Source organism: Cyprinus carpio, chromosome B3 (genome assembly GCF_018340385.1).
Source record: "Cyprinus carpio isolate SPL01 chromosome B3, ASM1834038v1, whole genome shotgun sequence".
NCBI classification, from domain to species: domain Eukaryota; kingdom Metazoa; phylum Chordata; class Actinopteri; order Cypriniformes; family Cyprinidae; genus Cyprinus; species Cyprinus carpio.
Window position 1 is genome coordinate 17906669 of NC_056599.1, and position 25433 is coordinate 17932101.

At 36.9% G+C, this 25433-nt stretch overlaps 1 protein-coding gene across 1 annotated transcript in view; it reads right to left on the reverse strand.

The window, feature by feature from the left end:
- LOC109045108 (BAI1-associated protein 3-like) overlaps positions 1-19797 on the reverse strand; it is a 50749-nt gene extending 30952 nt beyond the window's left edge. The window contains exons 1-2 of the mRNA XM_042720050.1: positions 19266-19797; positions 7537-7698 (exon numbers count right to left, since the gene is read on the reverse strand). Of these exons, the coding sequence (XP_042575984.1) occupies positions 7537-7685 (149 nt within the window). The 5' untranslated portion in view covers positions 7686-7698; positions 19266-19797. The remainder of the gene's footprint in view (positions 1-7536; positions 7699-19265) is intronic.
- Positions 19798-25433: the final 5636 nt, after the last annotated feature.

The window sequence follows — 25433 nt, forward strand, 5'->3', positions numbered from 1 at the left end:
GCTAACCAGCAACACGATGAGAGACAGCATTGGTGGAGGATTAAATACAATGCTGTCAGATTACCTCATGTCTCATTCGGTGAGAAAATATTACAGTAAACGCATAATATTACAATAATAATGCCTTCCATTCTCGGTCGCTCTGCAATAGCGTAATGGAACGCAATGATGACGTTTCATGTCTTCGTGAACAGTGTGCGCAGAGGTATGCAAATACACTGAACAAAATTATAAACACTTTTATTTTTGCCCCCATTTTTCATGAGCTGAACTCAAAGATCTAAGACTTTTTCTATGTACACAAAAGCCCTATTTCTCTCAAATATTGTTCACAAATCTGTCTAAATCTGTGTTAGTGAGCACTTCTCCTTTGCCGAGATAATCCATCCACCTCACCTCATGTTGCAGCATGATAATGCACGGCCTCATGTTGCAAAGATCTGTACACAGTTCCATGGAAGCTGAAAACATCCCAGTTCTTGCATGGCCAGCATACTCACTGGACATGTCACCCATTGAGCATGTTTAGGATGCTCTGGACCGGTGTATTCGACAGCGTGTTCCAGTTCCAGCCAATATCCAGCAACTTCGCACAGCCATTGAAGAGGAGTGGACCAACATTCCTCAGGCCACAATCAACAACCGCGAATTTCGTTCATCTTCAGAACACAAATTTGTAGTAGCTTCGTAAAATTAAGGCTGAACCATTGATTTCACATGGACTATTTTGTCGATGTCCTTACCTTTATGAGCCTTGAGCCTTGTAGTAGTTGTGTTGCTGTCTATGCAGGGTCAGAAACTTCTTGGATTTCATCAAAAATATCTTAATATTTGTTCCGAAGGTGAATAAAGGTCTTACAGGTTTGGAACGACATGAGGGTGAGTAATTAATGACATAATCTTCATTTCTGGGTCAACTATCCCTTAAACTTAGTGATTGCTATCAGGATGTGAAGAGACTTTCAACCAGCATTAAAAATGTTTTTGAACCAAATCACCTACCCTGCTTTTAAGAGAAACATCTGAGACATAACTGACAAAGCTAATAAACGGTGACCCCTGAGCTGTAATATTTTACTCTGAGTGATGATGAAAACCAATAAGCTTGCTGTTTAAACATGTCTTGAACATTTTGAGTCTGTGCTTGGCTTTACATCTTCAATCAAAGCTTTTAAACCTGGATTATTACAACTTCTGTGATTTATACGAATGCAAGTGACACATACACACACACAAATAGGCACAAAGCTTATTTGGCCATCCACATTCATGTTGCTAGGAAACAGACTTTTCCATGAAGCTTTTTATTATTTTAGCAATATTGTTTATTTTCATTATTCAGACCTCAAATGTTGTATTGGAGAGCAAAAAAATGAAAAAGTAAATTATTTACTGGCATATCACAAACACACACAGATGCAAGTGTATGAATACAGGAGCTTCCCACCGACTGGACTTCAGAAGCACAGAACAAAAAATACGGCTTGGCACTTATGAATCAGATGAATGCCCAGCAAAATTAAATGTTAAGTATGCAATAATTATCCTTTGGTTAAGGCGACATTTAGAGACAAATCGTTTCGGCGAGTTCGTGCAGAAAATAAAAGTAATTCTCACCCACACAACAGGAAATAAAATTGTGGATGGAGCTCATTACCTCTGATTCCATTCGGGCCCTTCAGGTCCTACTGCATGTGATTTCTAATTTCTAATGCTGCCGCCAATCAACCGTATTCCTCATATTTTCCGCAGTGTACTGAGGGTGCATCATAATACAAGATCTTTCTCTTAACCAGGTCATTTAGATGACTGTCACAGCTATATGAAAGTTACACATCCAGGTTCCTACTGCTGTTTCCCTCACAACAAGGTGATTATACCAAGTAAACAAGGCACTGAACTGTAACAGCTCCCTCTCGTCTCCGCAAAAGTCTTTATTCTCATGGATGATTAAGAATTTTATCTGCAATTTAACTTTATTGTTTGGTTCTTGCAGTTTGTCACATTCTGTGCTGTCATTATTTTATTTTATTATAATTGTTATTTATTTTTATTTTTAATTATTAGTTTTTTTGATTAACTTTCACAGTGAATGTGCAGTATTAGCTTTACACAATATGTGGTAACTGGAAGAAATACTTAAAATTGTAATATTCATTTAAAGTCATGGGCTCAAATAATCACATTTATCTTTTAAAGAAAGATAAATGTAACAAGAGAAGCATAAAATTCTTGGTTCCAAAACTCAAGACTGAATTATCAAACTAGCATCCTTATAATTTGCATTTTTCCTTTGCTTTATATACTCACTTATAGACCAGAAGTTCAAAAACATTTTGTACAAAAGAACAAAAACATTCGCATTTTGTCATGTAACGTATCTGTAATGATGTGATTCAGTAAAAAGCTTGTGGTGGAGAACCCCTCCACCTCTTTCTCCTTTTAAAATGATGACAAATTGCTCTTTGTGCGTTTTAGTTTGAGCTGTGGTCTGCGGTCGGCTTGACGATACAAAATAAAATGTTCTCCTATTCGCTGTAGTGATCAACTCATATTAGTGTGCATGATTAGATACTACCAAGACAAAAAAGCTATTACAAACTGTCTGATCTAATCAATAACTGAAAAAATAAGGGAAACCCTGCTCTGATTCTGAATATATGGGACATCAGTGGCTACAGAACTGAAAAACAAGTGTATGTACCTGAACAGAGGAATTATTTTGGATTATTCCAAATGTTTAGAGGTTTGTTTAGTCCTGTTTATCCCATATTCACACACAATGTATTTTTATTGTCCTACCCATCAACATGGGTCAACACCATCAGACACACAAATGATTACAATTAAGAATGAGACTACAATATGCTTTCAAAGTGATTTTCAGCTCATTCTATCTATTCAACCCCATATGTACTGTATTTCGCAGCCTTTTTGGTTTTCAGATTAGCTACTAATAGTTTGTACAGTAGTTGGCCATTATTATAAATTATCTACAAAATTTTAAACAATTATGTATTTTTTTTCTATACAATTTCTATGATGGAGATGGCACGCAAAATATAGGCTAATAGTAGCACTTTACGATAAAATACAATACAATAAATAGTTAACTAACCAAGTTAAAGGAGTAGTTCACTTCCAGAATGAAAATTTCCTGATAACCCCCATGTCGTCCAAGATGTTCTTATCTTTCTTTTTTCAATCGCAAATAAATAAGGTTTTAGAGGAAAACATTCCAGGATTTTTCTCCATATAGTGGACTTCAAAGGTGACCAATGGGTTGAAGGTCCAAACTGCAGTTTCAGTGCAGCTTCAAAGGGCTCTACACAATCCCAGCCGAGGAATATGGGTATTATCTAGTGAAACAATCATGAACAAGGCAAGACATGAACATTTTGGATGACACGGGGGTGAGTAAATTACTAGGAAATTTTCATTCTGGAAGTGGACTAATATGGACTAACCATTAAAAACTTTTATTAATCTTAGTTTGTGTTAAACTCAACATTTACTAATACATTTCTTAAAGTTGTGTCAGTATTATTCAATGGACCTGAACTGACACAAACTAACAATGAATAACAAACTAAATCCAGCAAAGATTAATTAATATTGTATCAACTGTATTGCTCTGTTAGTTGTTAGATGTCAGTTGATGCCTTATCTAAAAGTAAAAAAAATTAAAGGGAACCTATTGTAAAGTAGTGTACAAAATATAAGCATAATTGGATAAAATTATTGAAAAAAATAAAATAAAATAAAAACATTATTGAACTCAAAGCATGTGAAATATGGAAAGAAGACCTACTTTGAATGAAGACAGTTGGAAGACTTCATGTTTTATTTTTAAATGTTCTCATAAAGATTGACCAGTGTTGACAAAAGGAACCAATACAGCTGTAAAACCTTATAAAAAAAATGTATTTTTTTTAATAAACAGTAGGCCTAATATATGAGTAATAAAATAGTAATACAGTAATCTCTCATGAATCTGTGCCTGGCATTGGGATCTTACTCCACATAATCGTTATCAAACGTTTCCATTGATCTGTAGATCTTACACAGGCTGTAATCAGGGTCACCTGTGATGTGAATAAGGACGGGACGCTCCACACAGCTTTGTATCATTTGCATAATATTAATGAGTATCTGGGTTACAGGTATTAGTTCTCTTTGGTGCTAATGAAGGAGACAAACAGCTTCCTGCAGACCTAATGATTGCAGTCATATAGCCCGAGGCAACGGTGGCTAACGCGCTTCAGAATCTCATATGAGGCTGACTGAATCCTGTCTAGTCCAGCCGCTAGTTAGGAAAACAATGGAGAGATTGCGTGCATTGACCGCTGCTTGTTACATCTGGCCGGCGATGACAGCAATCACCCTCGCGTATGGTATAAAAAAACATTAGCGGAGAAGGGTACATCAAATCAAGCGCAAAACAATCATTTAGTTCAGCTCTGCACGTAACAGGTGTTTTTCCCTCCTAGACAGAAGAGGTGCAGTCATTAAAAATAAAGCAGCTCATATTTTAGGAGCAGCTGTGATAAACAGACGTGTTTTGGTTGCTATAGAAACCTCAAGGTTCATATGCCCATCATTACGTTTGGCTTTGAAATCAGTCGAAAAGGAATTAAAACAAGACAGACAGAGAGGACGGCTGAAAAACAATCGACTTGTTTAGCTACAGCAGTGAAGCCATTCTCCACATACATGTTTGTGGACGTGAAGTTGATCATATAGCACTAAACTGTGACCTAGGACAAAATAAGTTCAAGTGATGTCTTTATAAGTATATAAAGCAGCAAATACAACAGATAGGGTAAAAAACATGTTCTGTTCTTCTAACACCGGTGGAGATGTGCTGGAAAACACTTAAGCTGTGTTATATTTATAGCCTCTGGTATTAGGACTTTCGTGAAGATCAAACGGACTTGCACTCTTCTTCGCTAACCACAGAGACCAAACCACTTTTATCATTGCTGCCTGAAAATTGTCTAAAAAACCTGGCCTGAATGGAAAAGAAAAAGCCTGGTAATACTGAACAGAGCCAGAAAGGTAATTGTTGCATGATCCGCACAAAGGCCTTTTTGAACTGAATTCTTAACAACGATAAAATTGAAATGTGATAGAGCAAGGTGTCAAGATTGAGTCATTCTCAAAGCATGAATGTACTATAGACACAGTAGGCGTTCAAGAGCTAAATGAGTCACTGGCCTGTTCATGGACAGTCATGCCACCATCTGCTAAGATCTGGAGGAAGTTAACAGATCAATACAAAACTCGAAACATTAAAAACATTGAAACAATTACCCTCCATTTGTTAAGTGTATTAACCTCTACTGTATTACTCTGTAAAATAATGGTTGTTAAAGCAACCATGAAATTGCACTTTGTGGGTGCAATTTCTTTTCTGAACTGAAGTATAATATTAAGACATAGGACATATCAAAGTGCTCATTCTTTTTAACTAGCCTTTAGTTAACACATTTGCTAAAACCACACTTTACAGGTTGATTGTGGACAAAAATCACAAAAACATTGTTAAAATGAATTAAATGCAGCTTCTTTCTCGGCAACCAGTCAGTTGATGATAAAGGAAATTAAGAACAAGTCTTTGCACAAAGACACACCAACATGATTTGCTGCCGCTTCTAGTTAGTGGCAGATGATAAATTATAAATGTGTGCACTGTTTAAAATTTGTTGTCAGTACATTATTATTATTATTATTATTATTATTATTATTATATAAAATCATAGTTCTATTCAGCAAGTATGCATTAAATTTATCAAAAGTAATGAGATTTACACTAACAAAAAAATCACAGTCACAGTTTCAACAAAAATATTAAGCAGCACAACTGTTTAAAACTGAATAAAACCATGATCATTGATAATAATATGTTTTTATAAGAAGAATGTTTCTTGAGCAGCAAATCAGCATATTAGACTGATTTCTAAGGAAACATGACACTGAAGACTGAAAATTCAGCTTTGCATCAAAAAATAAATTACATTTTAAAGGGGTCATATGATGCTGCTAAAAAGAACATTATTTTGTGTATTTGGTGTAATGAAATGTGTTTATGTGGTTTAAGGTAAAAAAAAAAAAAAACTTATTTTCCACATACTGTACATTATTGTTTCTCCTCTATGCCCTGCCCTCTGAAACGCATAGATTTTTACAAGGCTCATCGCTCTGATAGGCGAGGTGTGCTGTGATTGGCCAGCTATCCAGCGCATTGTGATTGGCTGAATGCCTCAAGCGTGAGACGGAAATGTTACGCCCCTTAACATATTGTGATGCCTTGTCCGGCCGGAGCAATGAGACAAAAACATAAAACCCATTATAAACGTGATATAAAAATTATTTATAGTTCTGTCTTCTTTTGGAAGGTAAAAACAAAGTAGTAATCACTTTCTCAATGAAACCACGTCACATACCACGGCCTTGAGTAAGCAGAGGCCAGAGGCCTAGGGTGAGCCATGGCCAGCTTGAGTAAACAGATATGTGGGGGCGTGTTAGAACGAGCCGTTTCAGGGGGGCGTGGACAAGTCTCAACTTTCATAAAGAATATCTCTTTGGATTTGAGACTTTAGTCTTTGCAACTTCACAGATCTTCTTTATTCACCAAGAGCTTGTAACACTCCAAAGAGAAAGGAAAAATTTAAATCGCATCATATGACCCCTTTAAAATACACGAAAATAGAAAACTGGAAATTTGAACTGTAATAATATTTCACTAAAATTACTGTTTTAATGAAAAAAATTTAAAGCCTTGGTGAGCATAAGAGATTTTCAAAAACATAAGAAAATCTTACTGACTCCAAACATCTGAATGATAAAATTGCTAAAAGTGAGTTTTATTTTTTAAGAGTATGCTAGAATGTATTTTATTATTATATTATATTATATTATATTATATTATATTATATTATATTATATTATATTATATTATATTATATTATATTATATTATATTATATTATTCTATGATTGCATTACATCTGTTTTTATTCAGATTTGTACAACAGGTGTAACATGCTTTGTATAAATGTGTTGTCTATGTTGTACGCATGTGTCAAAGTGAGAATGTAGGCCTCCACAGCCATGGCCTTTCCGAACTTTCTTCCCCACTTCCTTAAACATACTCACTTTTTCCACTGTCATCTTTATCCTTCTTTCTGGGAGGTTTAAAAGGCACTATTGTTTGTAAAGCAGCTTTGGAATGATACGTTGTGAGCGTATATGCGTATACAATACATACAAATACAAATTGAATTGATTTCATTGTTCTATAGAGATTACAACTATTCACTTCTTTAGAAAACATAAATCTTTGTACTGGTGCTTTAAAGCAGTGGTATTCAATCCTGGACTGTGTTCCGCTTCGCCTATAAGGTAACAAGAAGCTTTATAAAGTACAAATAGAATAGGACTCGTGAATAAAGTATCGGTTTCAGCAGTAAAAGCCTTTTAGGTTGTAATGGCAGCCTTAGTTTTGAGAGAGTGAGCTCTTGTGGTACAGACTCACCTGTGTACGACGGTGCCAGAGCGGCGGGTGACCGGCGGGGGACTCCCTCCAGCGCTGGTGCTTGCCGGTGGCTCCCTCCTGGTCCTCAGGGACTGGCTCCTCTGCACCTGCCTCAGCACACTGCTCTTCAGATCCAGCAGCGTCGACATGCTCGTTCACTATCTGCACAGAATACCACACACTGCATCAGCTACGCAGTGGGGGGTGGGGGGGGTGGAAGGTGACAGAACGAGGGGACGTGTGGGGGCCATTATCAGAGAGCACTTCTCAGAAAGGCGGGGGCGACGAAACAATTAACCCAGCGTCCACCTCTCGGGCCGACCATTGGCTGTGCACACAACAGGCACAATGAGTAATTACAGGCATTATCAATCCCTCTCGTAATCCATTTATAAACACACTTTGCATAGGGCGCACGTGGCCGCTGTCCAGTGTTAATTGACGTAAGAGTCAGGCACATTTGTCTTCAGCCGCAGCAAGCGGTCATCAGTGTGAGAAGTGAAGCCTGCAATTACTCTCAATGTCAAGACGGCGGCGGATTTTTCACCTGGCAGCTCAGATGTGGTGCAGACGGAGATTGTGAGAGTTCGGCACAGGCTCTTCATTCAGTTATGATGGAACCAGAGGTTTAAACTCTAGGCGCTTAACCCAAGAAGAGTCTGAGAGCGAAGAACAGCCACTTCTCGGTACGGACCGAGAGTGACTCACTAGTGAGCCACATTCAGTCACATTTCTGGGAAAAGCGGTGGCATTGACAGAATGAGTGACGGAGGATAATTTTGATTGAGATGTCACATGCAGATGTACAAACAGTTCTTTCATCTCATGACAGTCCGCCTTTGTTAAATCTCCAAAATGTTACGAGGAGGAGTTCTGAAGCCCACTGTCGTATCAGTTGTTTTCTATACATCAAAGACATGCAAACATCTCTGTGTTTGCATGTCACTGGTACATTACTTCACAGTACTACATCAGACTGTCAGGTTTTGGTTAAATTGTATTATTAATATATATATACAAAATATATATATATATATATATATATATATATATATATATATATATATATATATATATATATATATTTTTTTTTTTTTTTTTTTTTTTTTTTTCTGAAGTTTTTTTTTTTTTTTTTTTTGAAGAAAGCAATGTTGACTTGTTTGGACCAGTTTATACTGCATCATGTTTTTCAAGCTCCAGCTTGACCAACTCTTAGACATGACCTGCTGAAACTAGCATGAAGTTTCCTCAAAACACCTCAAAATTAAAGGGGAATTTATGTTGATTACCAATTTAGCTAGTTTAGTCCGTTTGCAGGGTTGACTTGAAATCCACCCAGCTGAAAAACAAACAAACAAACATCTTAGCCCAATCCAGAGTTTCCAGAGTTTAGCTCTAACCTTCCCCACCACACCTGTCTGGAAGTTTCTAATGATCCTGAAGACCTTGATTAGCTTGTCCAGGTGAGTTTAATTTTGCAGTACAGTGGCACTTCTAGGAGCAGGACTGTACAGCCATGTTTTAAGCCTGAAACATACTGCACAATTTTCTGCTGTCCCAGACAAAAGATTTCTGTGGCTCCTAATCGGTTGTCCTGTGTTGTACAGTGAGAAAGGTTCAACGATGGCCGTCATCACAGTCTTGTGACCAAAAATAGCCTACAATAGTTTTCTGACAGTGTCAGAAATTCAGCATGATCATCACACAGTGTGTTTGCAGTTACAACCCACGTTTACTGACCAGCCAATAAAAATGCGACATGAAATCAACGCGACATGGCGCTAAAACATAAAACTGTTTACCTCAAGTGCTATGCTTTACTTTTTTTTTCAGCACACATAAAAAATACAACTGTCAAACTGTGATTCATCATGCTCTTTTGTTCACCACTAGCGCATGTTGATGATGTCTTATTCTTCTTTAGTAATGTGTGTCGAAGCGTACGAGTCAATAGCTGTCATCATCGTACAGCCTGCACGCATGTCGTACAAGTTTATTAGATTCATGTCGCATAGTGTGACATGCATTGATCTGATAGGATTGCTAAAATTGTGCAGTGTGTAGAAGGCTTTAGCTGCTTGCTAAATCTCCAAAGTTGGTCAGCATGGTCTTCTGACTGATTTTAGCAAGGATTTGGGCACTTTTTAGCTGGTCACTTGTGAAACTAGCTAATTGGCAAGGCTAAACACCAGCTTCCTGATGAACCAAACTTCACACAGAAACATTTCTGAAGATTTAGCATTTTAAATCAGCAAGGAAAGCAAAGTTTGATGCCATTTGGACCTGTTTATATTGCCTTTTTTAACCGGTTTTCAGTGGTCCAGCTTGACCAACTTGGACATGACCTGCCAAAACCAACTTTAAGGTGCTTCAAAATACCTTCTACTGGTGGATATAAAACTATTTATTAAACACTAAATGACTTATCATACATTAACAGACTTTTGATTCATTCAAGATACAACAAAAGGCCAATTCACACCGTACAGACAAATGCCAACAAACACCACCAGACAAGTCTGTCAGAGTTTGTTGGATCAGTGTGTTACCCCAATCTGCATTTGTTGCTGTTGGTCGGTGTTTGTTTTAACCAGACTGTACATGTTTAATCAGTGTTTGTTGGGTCGTGAAATGTCTTGAGTAGTGTGATATGATTTTCCAACAAACGACAACAAACTCTGATGTAATCTGACCTGGCCACAAACTTTTGCCATGACAATGAGGCAAGACTGTGAGTTGATTTCTGGTTGCAATTAGCAAATTATCCTAAAAATGGCAGGTAACTGGACAAACCAAAACTGACCCGAGCAAAATTTTTAAAACTTTGTCAATTTTCCAACTTGCTGATCTCTGCATAAATTAAAGTAGGTGCCCCGTCTTCACCATAGCAGCAACCACGACATCACGCTCTTTCATTTAATTTGGCATATATTCAGGTGAAGAATGACATGTAAAATGGTTATATTTTTTTCCCCCTGTCAGACTTACTCTCTGACTTGAAGTTTGTTGGTGTCTGTTGGTACAGTGTGAATATGACAGTTATTTTTCATAAAATTCTAAATCCAAAAACCAGCTTGTTTGTTGGCTTTTGTCTGTGCGGTGTGTCTACATGTGCCTTGCTGCTAGGAGACAAATGTAAACAATGTCTTCTAAATCTGACTCAAAATATCAAACATTTGTTCTCGTCCTACAGGATGAAATGAAAAAAAAAAAAAGCTGGTTTCTCTCAGCTTGATTAACCCTCAGGACAAGAGGAAAGGATGTGTTTGCTTTTCCCCTTCTTTTAATTTGACCAGACGTGCATTAAGAAACATCGAAAGATGAGACACAGCACAGCATTCCATCTGAATCCCAGCACCTTGCAGACTCGCTCCACTGAGCAAATTCCACCAGCCGCTGTGCAGGAATTGAGAGCAATGTGCATCGAACGGCACCGCGGCGCATTCACCTGAATTCTCAGCTCTCTTACTGGTAGCAATTAGCACCAGGCCACCGAGCAGCTGCTTCCCAGGTGAACTCATTTCAACTACGCACTCCGCCATCTGAATTGAATGTCACTCCGTCTCAGTCATCAGCTCCCATGAAAGGCGAGAACTGACATGCTACCAAACACAAGACAACAGCTGCCAAGGGAGTGCTGCCATAGCCGAGAGCGGGAACATCGGCTCCTTCTCACCGGGTCGTCCCCGCTGAGCCTCTGTCTCTCGCAGATGCTCTTGGGTCATGTGAATAACACCGCTGCTCAATAGAGAGACAGTAAACCTGGCAGTCAAAGGCTTCTCCGCTGGGGATGGAGGGGTCTCTATGGTAACGGTTGAGCGAGAGGAACTGCCAATGCAGGTACACAGGATTCAACAAAAGCTGCACAAATCACGCTTTTGTTTTGCTTATATCACCTTTTGTTGGGGCAGTTAAGCTGGCAATGGCGACCAGGAGACTCTTCTATTCCTAAACTTGCATCTAAAAGTTAAGAGTGCCCCCATCAGATAAGCAATATTGCTGATAAGCTTCTCTCCTTGGCTTCCGATTTATCGATTTCAATTTCGCCAATTGCAACCAAATTGTTTTATTGATTTCATAATCTTCTTTTACACATATTCCTACTCTCATTCATATACAAAGGCTGAGCGACTGCTTCGTTGTATGGATTTTCATTCTCATTCATAGAGATGAGTTAACCTTCTGATCTTTGTCAAGCAAAATGAGGAAGGGCTGCTGTATAATGCTCTCGCAAGGCTGACCGGTGCCTATTCCTCAGCCTTCATTTATTTGTGGCTAATTCTTTCTGACAAGAAATGCCATCCAAGGAAGAAGACCGTTCAGTCTACAATGAGGTTTTCCAGGTCAGTATTTATTATATATGCCATATGTCACTAAATGGACCATCTTTAGGGCCCTATGAAATCCATTTTATTTTTTTCCCGAATTCCGTTGTATTTATTTATTTTTCAAAATTCTGTTTTGTTCTGTTTTCATTTTTCTGGATTCAGATTTTTTTCAGTTTAAATTTTTCTAGACTCTGTTTTAATGGTTTAAATTACATTTTATTAATCAAAACGCATGAAAAATTAATTGAAACCATGAAACATACACAACTTAAAAGCAATTTATTAAGCTGAACAAATATTACATTTTTAAGGCCCATTTACTTTTATTTTTTACCAAATTCTGTGTTTTCAGTTAATTTTCTGAATTCCATTTTAATGGTTTAATAAGGTTTTAATAATGAAAAGCATCTCAGAGTAATTGATTTTATTAAATATATATATATTATTATTTTCTTTTCTTTTTTAAAGAAATTCAATGTTGTGTATTAAATAAAAAAAAAAATTAAAATTCTGGTAAATAACTTTTCTGGTAAATATTTCTTAAAATTCTTATAATGTTTTAATAATTTTATTGTTAGTAGCCTAGTCGTTCTATCATTACATTAAGTAATATATTTCTGTCACAGTTTCTTCAAGCTAAACCAAACTTTTATTTTAACGGGTTGCTGTGAAGACTTTTAGGTTTCCATTTGTATATTTGTATTTGTACTGACGATAGTTTTACTCAAAATAAATAGTAAAATGCTCATTAAGTGACTTTCAGAACAGTTCTAGAGATTGTTTATGTGTTCATGTACTCTTATATTGAGGAAGCAGAGGCTGAACATATCGTGAGTGTCAAGTGCGCTTCAGTATGTGTGTAGTAAATGAATCCGTGCATCTGCGCCATTCATTCACACAGCGACATGCAGAACATAAAGGATTTATATTTAAATAGTATTTTCGTGGCTTGCACACAACTTCTAATTCACAAACACTATTCATATTGCGTTTTGATTTTAGTGTACTGACCTACTTTTGATTTATTCATCCAAAATCTGGCAACATTCCTTGTTATACAGTAAAATCTGTTTTTATGACTGGATTCCACGATTCCATCCACGTATTCTGCATCACGGAAATCATGGGAACCTACATCTTGTATAATTCTGGCATCACACAAATTTATGTTTTGCATTATTTGTGTGATATTGTAACACTGATCATATGTGTGAACACTATTTTCTACTTATTCTATTGCTCTCGGCCCACTAATCCAACAGGAGCACTGTTTTCATAATAATTTGTGATGGCAGGCTGTGATTGTCATTGACGCAATCACCGCTCTTTTCTCTCACAATGAAGTCTTTCTGGATAAGCACTGAGAGATGGCCCATAACCATGTCTCCAGTATTTCATAAATTGGAGAAATGTCAAGTGTCCTTCTCATTATGAAGCTCTGAATGGTGAGGTAAAAGGTTGCCTGTATGAGTGCCATTTTTTTTTTTCACTTCAATAATGAAATGATATACACATATATTTAATATTTTAACCTGTCTAGCCACAATGTGATCCAATCAAATCAGACCCACAATTCTCAGAATGTGTCATCTATATTAGTTGTGTGGGTGTAGAGCACCCTGAGCTTTTTCTCCACAAGCGAGACCTTGGAGTGAAAGCTATGTCTAACCTGACTGACAAAAAGACAGACAGATCTGTGGATCAGTCAGTGGAGGGGCAGAGCTGCTGTTGTCGGTTTGAGACATGGGTTTGCTCAGTGAGTGGGTGATTCGATGGGAACATAGAAAGATTTCTATTTCTGTAACAGAAATCATGAGGGAAAAATTTTTTTGTATACACAACATATATATTATTAAAAGAATACTAGGACTGTCAAAACTTTTAAATATTTAATCTTTTAAATACTAATCTTTTTATTGTAATGAATGCTACACAAAAGAAAAAATTTACTAAACTTAATAAACAGGGCCTAAAAAAAAACAGTTAACACTAATGCGAGGGTGTTTCTAATACAGCGTCTATGGGAGTGACAGTAAATTTGACATCGTTTTCTCTTGTGACTGCTGTTATTATCAGTCTCTCTCTCATTTTTCCCCCCATATTTTTAAAGTCATGAAATCACTATTGTGTAGTTTATCGTTGTTCTACTTTTATATATAATATTTGCGGTATCCTCCCATTCACTGCTATAGAAATTTATCCACCTATTATGACTTCCACTGCTGAAAAAATCCGGAAATGCAAAAAAGGTCCATAGTTGTTTTTGTTGTTGTAATTATTAAAATAAAATCATCCTTATGAAATACTTTACAGTTCAGTAGTATTAGTGATATTTCTTCTTTTGTATTGATAATTAGATAATAATTTGATTAGATGATGATAATAATAATAATAATAAACACAAAAATAGTAATACATTTAAAATATTAAAAACAATAAAATTGTATTTAGATCTGTTTCCTTAACTTTTAATGAAAAAAATGCATAGTTTCATGGCCAGAAAAAAATATTAATGGCAAGTAATTTTAATGGTTAGTAATATTAATGACATGTTTTTAAAAAGCAACATATTACAGGTTTGATGTGGATGAATTGGCACTTACTACTACTGATGGGCTGTTGGGGTCCTGAGACAAAAAAGGTTAGGAAACACTAATACAGGGCAGGTAGCACAGGGGAGGAACCAGGGCTCATATCATTACGATCTCAGGGCCGATAAGACCAATAATCCTCCAGGTTGTGATACAGGTGTATGGGGCCATCAGGGGATCTATGCCAGCTTATTCCCCACAAGGCCATTCTCAAAAAGCCAATCTGCAGTGTTGATCAACGTTAACATCAGGCATAATACCACAGACATTTTGCAATTGGGATCGATCGGACTCGAAACCCTATTGGTCTCTCTGAAATGAAACTAAATAAGAATAGCTATAATTCTGTGTCCGTCCAAGCTGCATTTGAGATGTTTATGGGTGTTTACACTCACCATGTGATGGAACAAATCAGATAGACGTCCAATGACACAGTCTTTTACACCAAAAGTGTTGTGTCACTGAATGCTGAATAATGACAGCTAGTGAAATATTGGCCTTTTTCCAAAACCTAGTGATCTGCCTCACTGCCTACATGGGCAACTTCCCTCTAAATCAGCATCCTAACCATCATGGCATCTCAAATAATTCTTAAAAACATCCAAAATAAGCCAAACATGCACTGCATGACTGAAAATATCTCCCTGTGGACACTTAAAGACTCAGTTTCTTGCCTCCTGTCATGTCGCTGTGCACACTACACAACTGATCGCTGACTAGGTGCGTCAATTACGAGATCATTCTTCTCCCTGATCTTTGAATACTTTCTGCCCGAATTTCACTGCGTACAAACAGAAAAGCTGATTTGTGAGAACAGCTCAACAAACAACATGTCATAAGGCTGGCAGCACACTAGACAGTTTTCTTAAGGCACACACTGATTCGACCAGAATGCGAGACCACACACTTGATGATTGTAGGAAAGATTTCACAGTGACACATGATCTCACGGACACTCTAACGTGACTAAAGAACAAAAACAAATAGAGGACGTTCAACATGTTTGATATTTATGATTTGAGTTTGGGGATGCTCCATCTCCACTGGGAGCAGTTAAATAATCTTAATAACACCACACAATAGAAAAATCGCTTGCGACAAGCTGCAAATCCCCCTCCCATTCATTCGGGGGTGCAAATCGGCCTTAAAATCATCTAGTGTGCGGCCAGCTTAAGTCATCTCACTGGAGAACTTCAGTGGACAGGATGGACTAGCCACCAACTTGAATCAATCAAAGGCAACATGCTGTAGTTCTGTAGTAGTAGAGTATATTTGTCTATTGGCAGCAACACAAACAGCACTCTGCATAGGAGACTTGATGCACACAGTTATTTTGAGCTGATCACGGTGGCCATGGGGTATCTGGGTGTGAGGACAGACGAGGTGAGAGAAAAGGAGATGGAAGGATGAGGAGAGACAGAGACGAGAGCAGGGAGAAAGGAAACCAGAAATAAAAAATTCTCGGTCCGGTTCCCAGACACACTGCCGCTTGGTCCTCAATCAGCTGAGAGGCTCTCACTCGTGGTGTCATGCAATGGTACTGGACATTTTTGGTGGACAGCCCGACGCTCCTCCGCCTCCTGGTGATGACTCCTCCAGTCGATGGCAGCCGGCAGCGAGTCCCCCGTTCCCCGCTCCTCCCCAAACATGGCGGACGGCAGCAGGCTCCAGCCTCGAGGTGAACGGCGCTGACTTCTCCGCTCCCTCTCGGATAGCAGCCACCCCTCCTCTGCCCAGGAGCATGGCAGTGAGCCCTCTGTCCCACCTCATCTTCAATCACTCCAGTACCACCAACCTCCTCAGCACCATGATCCCCCTCAGCAGCGAAGGCTCTCTGACAGCGTCAACCCGGGTTTCAGCACCAATGTAACAAAGTTCGTAGGTCGGGAAGAAGGAGGCGGGAACCAGTGAACATTTAAACATAACTTTAATAATAAAATAAAAACAAAACTGAAAATAGCACGACAGCCCCTCACGGATGACTGCCGCGCACAAACAAAACCAAAACAACATAAAATAATCCAAGCCTGGTCCTCTCCTGTCTTGCACTGTCTTCACTCCTCCTTTTATCCTTCTGGAGCTCCTCCGTGGGACTCGAGACCAGTGATTGTTGCAGGTGTCGCTTATTATCATTAACTCCACTGGCCTCGCTCCGTTTCCATGGCTGTCGGCCCCGCCCCACTCATCATATATATTATATTATATTATATTATACATTTATATCTATTTTTCACATTTTTTATTTATTTTATTTTCATTTATTTATTTATATATATATTTTTTCAGGTCATTGCAGTGCATCCTGAATTGAATTCTCCACAAAGGATACATGCACTGCTGCGCTGAATTTTGGCTAAAACATGGTATTTTAGGAAGCCGCTTAATTTAGAATGCTTGATCCTTGAAAAAGAGCAGTTTATCTAGATTTCTTTTCAGGCCAAAGGGATAGTTCACCAAAAAATGTAAATTCTGTTATCCTTTACTCACCCTTACATCATCCAAAATGTCTGTGCACGAATGTTAAGCTCCAAAAATAACAAAAATTGAGCTATATTCAAGTTTTTTGCAGCTATACAACAGTTTTGTGGTTCTCGTTCAACTCACTGATGGACATTCAGTGAATAATTATTTAAATTTCATTTTGTTCATCACACAATGCTTTAAATGATTTCAGAAGACTTGAAGAAGTACGATAAATTGTATGATGCATTTTTGGACCTTATTAGGTAGGGTCACTATAAACTACCATCATAAAGAACAGAGCTGTGAAGAGAGGGTGAGTAAATTATCACAAATTTCATTTTTCATAATTTACTTTTAATTTACTATTTACTTTTCACAATTATTACCATCTATTTCACATATTTTCCATCTGTCAGGCTGTGTAGTCCACTATAAATTCTGAAATTCTGTGCTGCTTATTTCATATGAAACAATAATATTCCCTTGATTTATTTGACATTTACTACAGTTTTAGGTCACTGCTCAAATCAACAGCAACTTTCAAGAAAAGTCTTCTCAAATGAGGCAGTGGAATTTTACTCTACTAAAGTGGAGCAGCTGATTATTGAGAAACATAAAGGGTAAATGATGACGAGCCGTCATGATTTTAGAGAGGAATGAAAAATGGATGGACATTTGCAAACCAACAGCTCTAATAAAATACCAGTTACTTTCAAATCAAAGGACTCTTAAACTCAAAGACGGCATCTGATTGCAGCACATTAAAATATAGAGGCTGAAAATAAATAAATAAATAATACAATTCCACTTTTTTTCTCTCTCTCTATAGCTGTACTGAGACCCACAGCATCAACAGCAACTCACAGAAAGACAGATGAGAGAATGGAGTGCTGTCTTTCACCTGTGGCAGGAAGCTCTGCTCACACGTCTGCTCAAGCCCCCATTAAGAGCAGCAAAGATTTAAACTGTCAATCAGACACCAAAGGGAAGACTGCGGAGCTTTCACATTCAATTACAGCGGGACAAGCTCTTGCGTGAGCATTCGCTTCTCTATGGCCAATGTAAAAACAGAAAGACATAGTTTTCAGCTTGATATCTTAATCTTGTATACAATATTTTCTAAATTCTTGACAATTTATGAGATGATGTTTACGATGAATACAGTATATAAAAATCAAATACATTTTATTATATCTAAATTCTTTTCCACTCAACTTCACACAATCAAATGAATTAGCCAATGGTTATTTACAACACTGTTATGACTAAACTCCACTTAATCTAACTACTTGTTAAGTCGTTAAGCTCCTATGTGCCATTTAAGTCTATGTGATTTTTTTTCACTCTTTGTACTGAAAAGTTTTTGCACTCCAAACTGTTTAAATGAATATGCTACACATGATTTATTATTAATTTGCTTCTTGAATTTTCAACCTTATCTTGTGTCTATATGTGTTGTTGTCTTGGCAACTAACTCCCTTGTGCACCATTGCACCATCAACACTCAGGGGTAAAATAAAATATGTGTTCGCATTTAAATGAAGATTTTTATGAGTACCCCAAGTTATCCAAACACACGTCTCTCAATTATTCTTGCATTATGTGTGCATTCGGTGGGTGAAATCTGCACTCTTTTAAATTTCAAATTTGAACAAATATTTAGATTTTTAGTGCATGGAGCAGTTTTATACTATTTAATCCATTACATTTTTACAATCTAGACAAAAGAATGGGATATGAAACACCAGCTAATACATCAACAAAACTTAATGATATACATCACACCATTTACAATTCTACTTGTGTCTAATGACTGCATACAAAATACAAAAGCAAGCTGATGATTCAGTTTGAGGGCAAAATGCTCTTTTTCACTGTCAGACAAATAAATGAATAATTAAATACAAAAACTGCGCCCTCTGAGAGCTACTTTATTACGCATAACATCTGTTGAGACATAGCTACAGGTGTTGAACTAGCTACTATAAGACATGAACAGAGATCTGCAAGCAGGAAAAAAAAGGTAGAAACATTCAATCAAAAGCTTAAAAAGCCCAAACAGCCACTAAATCGCAATTCAAATCCACAGTAAGCCATTAAGCAGAATAAATTACAAAAATAATACGATTTAGTATATTGAAAAAATAAAAAAATTAATCTGTAACACTATAACGCAGGTGTAAAGCAAGACTTAACAACATATACATTGACTTGTACTCACAGGTAACAGAATAAAGCTAGAAATATTTCCTACTCAAGCTTATTAGACTGCAATTCACAACGTTAAATGAAAGAATACAATTCAGACAACACAATTCACGTATAAATCCATAGAAAGGCATCTCACCTGTGGATTTCTCATTCACTGCTGTGCGATGTTTCTGTGCGTCTCAGACTTTTCTTCGCCCATCGAAATCTACGCAACTGGTTGGTGCTATATCCCTTTAAGTCGGGAGATGTCAACTAAGCAATAAACGTTAATTTGTCCTCATCTGATTACAGGGAAAGGTTTTAATTTCTCCGACACGTTTCCGTCTGCTCTTGTGCGCGCCGGTATGAGCTATATATGGTAAAGGGAAGTGCAAGACTACTTTGCATGCCTCGAGCTGTTGCTGAGGGGCTGTCAGCCGCTTTGCCAAGAAAGAACAGCTTTGCCGTGTTTTATACTATTATAGAACAAGAAAAATGTTTTAGTTTTATGTGTAGGTCATGTGCAGCAGCATAATATAATAATAAAAAAGACGTCCAGAACCTGTCAGTATTTGTAGCTACAACAAGTCATCTGCTTTGGTATTGAGAATAATAGACTCTCTATAAGGGTTGCATGAGTACTGCCTGCCAAACAGATGAATATCACAGTCTGGACAGCCTACAATTTTATAAATCAGCCCAATAATAGACTCTCCCTTACTGTGGGTTTGCCAGCATTGCATAACTAGGGCAAATTTCACAAAACCTACATAAAACCTCCAGGCTATTGTTTTCAGAGCTTTCACTAAAAGAAAGCCACAGCCAAGACTTGGCATCTATGTAGGTCTCCTCTATTTTGTTCCAATTAGACAAACCAGTAGGAGGAGGTGCTACCCTGCAGACAGTACATCTGAGACATTAGTATGAGTAAAACAGAAGCGTGGACCAGAGCTCCAAAACAGTGCGGTGACTCATGCTGTCACAGACCGAACGTGTGTTCATGCACATGCGTGTGAGAATATGAGAAAACACGTTGCTTTTAGTGCTCAGGGCCAGAGAAAAAAAAAAAAAAAAAGAGCACAGACCATTGAGGAGTCTTTGTAGATCGCAAGAGGAAGATCTACAAAAACAGAGAACTTCTGAGAGAATCAATCTAGAGAACATCGCTGAAATGTTTTGTGCCTTATTCTGTTCTGTTTTTAATTTAAATGTGTGCACGTGACAGGCTATATGGGTGAGTTCTTTCAAATTAGCCCACTCCTTCACTAATATAAGCTGATCTTATTGAGCTGGTGTTATTGATTACCGGTTTTTCAACGTGGGAAACCAGATTAGATTAGTGCCAACACAGCTATTGGATGAGCCAACCTCAGTCTCAGAAGACAGATCTGGCAAGTCAGTTCAGGAAATTAAAACACAATCTTTGCCAAATGCCAGTTGTTCATTTTGTTTAATGTCCCACACAAGAGCTTTTAAACGCAAGAAGAACCCAGATGATTCCATCACGGGCCATTTTTGTTCAAAGAACTGTGGAAACCTAGGGCCGAAGGTCCCCCTTGATTCTGTAGGCTAAACCCATTTTTTTTGTTTGTTTGTTTCTAGACTCGGTTCAGTTTGTGTCTTTTATTGCTACATCAGACCCTGTCTCAGGACATTTCACTATTTGTCATCCACGTATGAAGCCTCAGAATTCACAGCGAAGAGGCGAAAGTGTCACTTCACCCCCCCGGCTCGATCCTTATACCCCACCACCACCCGTAGCCCCCACCCATCTACACCACCCACGTCTCCACTGCCTTTCCTCGCAACTATAAATAGGTTCGGACACATTAATTACGTAGCTGCTGGGGAGAGGTGCCTCTCAGTACACTGAAATTATTCTTTAGCAGAGCCAATAAAACAAAGCACCAGCCGGGCATCTCTTCTCAGCAACGGATTTCCAAATTGCTGGAAGAAGCTCTAAACGGCTTTACCTGCATGCAAGAAGGTGGGGACAGGAGGATGTGTTTAACGGTTATTTACTTTCATTGATTTCACAGCTGTGCTGAAATCAAACACCTGGCTTGAATGCTGGAATGGACTGGGATTGTCGCCATCCAACATCTTAGGGAAGCGGCTTTGAAACTGCAGTTTGTGAAGATAAAAGCTAATCATATAATTAAACAAACTACTGTATTCAAATAGCAGTTAGCTATTCTACACAAGCAAAAAGTATAACTAACTACTCTGAAGTAACTTGGGAGGTGATATATATATATATATATATATATATATATATATATATATATATATATATATATATATATATATATATATATATATATATATATATATATTAATTAAAATATATATTTATATATGTATGATTTTAAATGAATAATCTCATTTAGATAGAGTTTTAAGTATGGGAACCAAACTTTGAACATGTGAAATGTCTACACATGATGTTATACAGACTTTTTTTTTTTTCATCTATAAATTAAATCTCAAAAATACTTTTTGTACATCCTTTTTTTTTTTTTTTGGTCTCATTTCTGTATCTCACATACTTCAGAGACTATAAATTTTGTTAAATTGCTTATTGATGAACCAAGCAGCATCTTATTCCCCCGGATGTTTGCGCAACTAAATTATATTTAATTGATTTAAAATGTTCCAGAGTGATATTTATGTTATTTTGAAGTTGTTTTGTTAGAAAAAGTATGTAACATTCATAAATTTGACTCTTTTTGAGCAGTCATTTATTAAATAAAAGGAAAGTAAATATAGTTGATATTGGTAATTCTTAAATTATGTTTTCTTATACATTTCATAATGATATATTGAAATTACTCATACTGGGAAAAAAATAGTTTTTTTTTTTTTTTTCGTAGTTCATGTAAAGTTTGACATTTAAAAAAAAATGTTTTTAATTAAAAAAGGGTTAAATGTAGTAATAACATTGAAATACCTCATACCTATGGTACATTTTAAATATTTTGTGTACATTTTCTCATTAATGAGAAGTTATTGATCAGATAGAATACGGTTTTTGTTATGACTGTTTTATGGGTTCAAACTTATTCCAGAATGCCAATGTCTTATGCAGATTTTACATTCATTATGAGGGTTAAAATCTTTTTCGAAAAAGCTGCACTACACACATACACACAAAGTTCATTTTATTTCTTTAAAGGGTCTCTAACTGTCTCTTAGTTTAGTTGGGGAAAGGATTAAAAACAACATTAAAATACAGTGTATTTTCTGAACATAACATTGTTCTCAACCTTTTGGCTCCGGTGCTGACTAGTTACATCCAATATGTCCAATTTAGTAATTTATAGATGCATTAGCATTAAAACAGACTTTCCACAACAACTAAAACATGTTAAAAGTCGTAAAAGCCATAATTAAGAGTATGAGGCACTGTTATTGAGCCATAACCCGATGTAATGAGATCCACTGGACTACACCAAGCAGGTTTCTTTCTTTTTGAGTGCATGCTAAGTGGTCGGGTCAGAATGAATTAGATTTAACAGGATGCTACTGTGTTGTTTTCCTGCAAACGCTGAGTGCTTGTAACATGGAGAATTAGGGCCTGGACTTTATAAATAGCCATTTGCCGCAATTGATGGGTCTTTTGAAGCTCTAGAGGTTTGCACTTCCACTAGCCCACTTGTGGTGCGATGTACTGTTTTGTACTCAAACATATCACAGTTTGAAAGGATCAAATGGAAATATTTCTTTCAAGCTTCCATCATAGACTGCACTCAAAGCTTTCATGGATTGAATCGTCATCGCACAGGCGTCTCCTCCTTTGTATAATTGTAAGCACTAATATATTAGGGGGTTATTCAGTGCTGCCACAAGTGATCGTATGAAGGAGCCTCAAAGAATATTACATAATCTAAAGAAAAGCATGCAGCATAAGATAGAAAACTGATTTCTTGTAGAAAACCTTATAGTTTAGAAAGAGCTAAATATTATTTCAATTATTTATTTTTTGGAATTGAGCTTTATTTACATTTCAAGACATTAAGTCACAACTTTGATATACAAGTTGCAAATATTAAATATAATGTCAAATGGGAGAAATAAAAATTGCAATGACCTCTTCTAATTCTGCACCAGAAACAGGATTCCATACATTAAGAAAAGTTGAGGGAAGCTGAAAAAGATTTCGTAGGTTTCATATTAAAAAATAAATATGAATGGAATCATATTGCAGCAACTTTATATATTGTGATTGTGAGTTTTTGCACAATTGTCTTTTCTTTTTTTTTTTTCTAAGCAAAGGTCAGTTATTTTAAAAGATATTAGAAGGTAAGAAGTGCAAAATATAAAGCTACAACAAGCGTCCATATGATTGTCTTTCTGTAATATTTATTTTTAATAAGGGGTTTACAAAATCTATTTTCACCAAAGGTCCAGAACAAAACAAATAAATAAAAACAATAATAGTAACTCCAACCCACACTCTCGGTGGTATGTAAGGCACTATGTACCATTTAGGTACTAATTTGTACAATGCAAGTACAAATATGTACTTTTATGGCACTAATGCACCTTTTGTGGGTAAATAAGATACAAAGTTATACCTTTTGTAAGGGTACTGTCCCAGTGTCAGCTTTTATACCTTTTTTTCTGAGAGTGTAGAGCTACATATATGGCTAAAGGAGCTTAATTCTGCTAGATACTAGATATAAGTTCTCACATACTTTTTCCATTAATTATTTTGGTTGTACAAAGCATTTGTTCATTAAAAATACAGAACTGCCAAATGTTGTGCATGTTGCTAATTGATTAAGTCTGTTATTGTACCTGGATGCAGCTGAAATCATATTTCATGAGTCATTCATGCAGAAACGTAGTTAATTCGAAAGGCTTCACGAACATCAAGTCTAAGGTGAATAACAAAGCTCGGCTCAATAAACAGTCAGACAGGAAAGTTATTTCTTGATATTAAAATGACTCATACATTTAATCTAACACATCAATATACGCAGAGAATTCAATTCCCACCATATAAATGACAGCTTCTTGACATATAATGTGTGGTACATCCCTTGGTGGATGACTGCCGATATCTGTTGGTTTCTGATCAGAGGAAAAGGTTCACATTGACCCTTCCATCTGTTTCCATGGGCACATCATTAGTGCACTGCCCCAGCTAGATTAGATTTAAAGCACCAACCCCACAACATCTTTAAAACAAAGTAAAAAACACGCAACAGGATCTACCATTTTTTTTTTTTTTTTTTTTGGAAAGGGAATGCAATAATGCATCAAAGGATATTTCTCTTCCTGGTCTCGGACTGTCTGTGACACCTGAACATGTAGGTTACAATTTTCCCATTACATCTGTGGAGTGATTACTAAAAGGATATTACATGCAGCGATTCTGGATACAGAGAAAATAAGTCATTTAGAAATGAAATTGATGTCAGGAGTAAAAGGTCTCTAAATGGCAATCAGCCTTTATGAAGCGTGACTGAGAAAAATAATCAACGCCACCTTTCCAGAAATGGGGAGAGAATTGCATCAATGTCGAGGATGTGGGCAGAGCACTGTTAATGATTTAATTTGCATTGCAGAACTGTCTTTTGCATTGTGTGTTAAGCTTGTTTAACCAGCTACTCAAAGATGGCAATCAACAAGGTTACTGTAGGAAATCCCTTAAGACACACAAATGACACTTAAAGAGACATTATTAGAGACATTTTTGTCTTATACATTGCAATTAGCAAAATGCAGAGTGATGCATATGCCTTCAAAAACCTACTGTGTGCCATGAAACTCAAAGAGCACATTAATTTCCAATTAGAGTTAAAAGTTTTTTCCCCCATGCAAAACAAGCCAACATAATTCTAGTGCATTGCTATGTGGTTGTTAGCCCATTTTTGTGGTTGCTAGTTGTCTACTTACTACCCTAAATCAAAAAGCTCATCTCTAAACCGCTATGATATTCAGATCCTTATAGCTCATGAGTTTCGGTGTAAATCAATGCGATTTTTTTAGCCATTTTATCATCGGCCAGAAAGGAAGAAGAAAAAAAAATCATAACTTAGAAAGGAAATTGAACACCTGTCCTTAAATATCTGCAAGATTTGAAAGAATAGTTCACCCCATTACATTACTTGTTCACCAATGGATGTTCTGCAGTGAGTGCGTGCTGTCAGTACGAGTCCAAACAGCTTATAAAAGCTGTCCTCTGCAAATAATATTACTTTCTCTATTTAAGAAACAAACTCCTCTGCATCTTGGCTGGCTTGAGGGCGAGCAAATTTTCAGGAATTTTAGTGAGTACTATTCTTTTAGGTATAATTTATTGATAAAAGAATGAGCT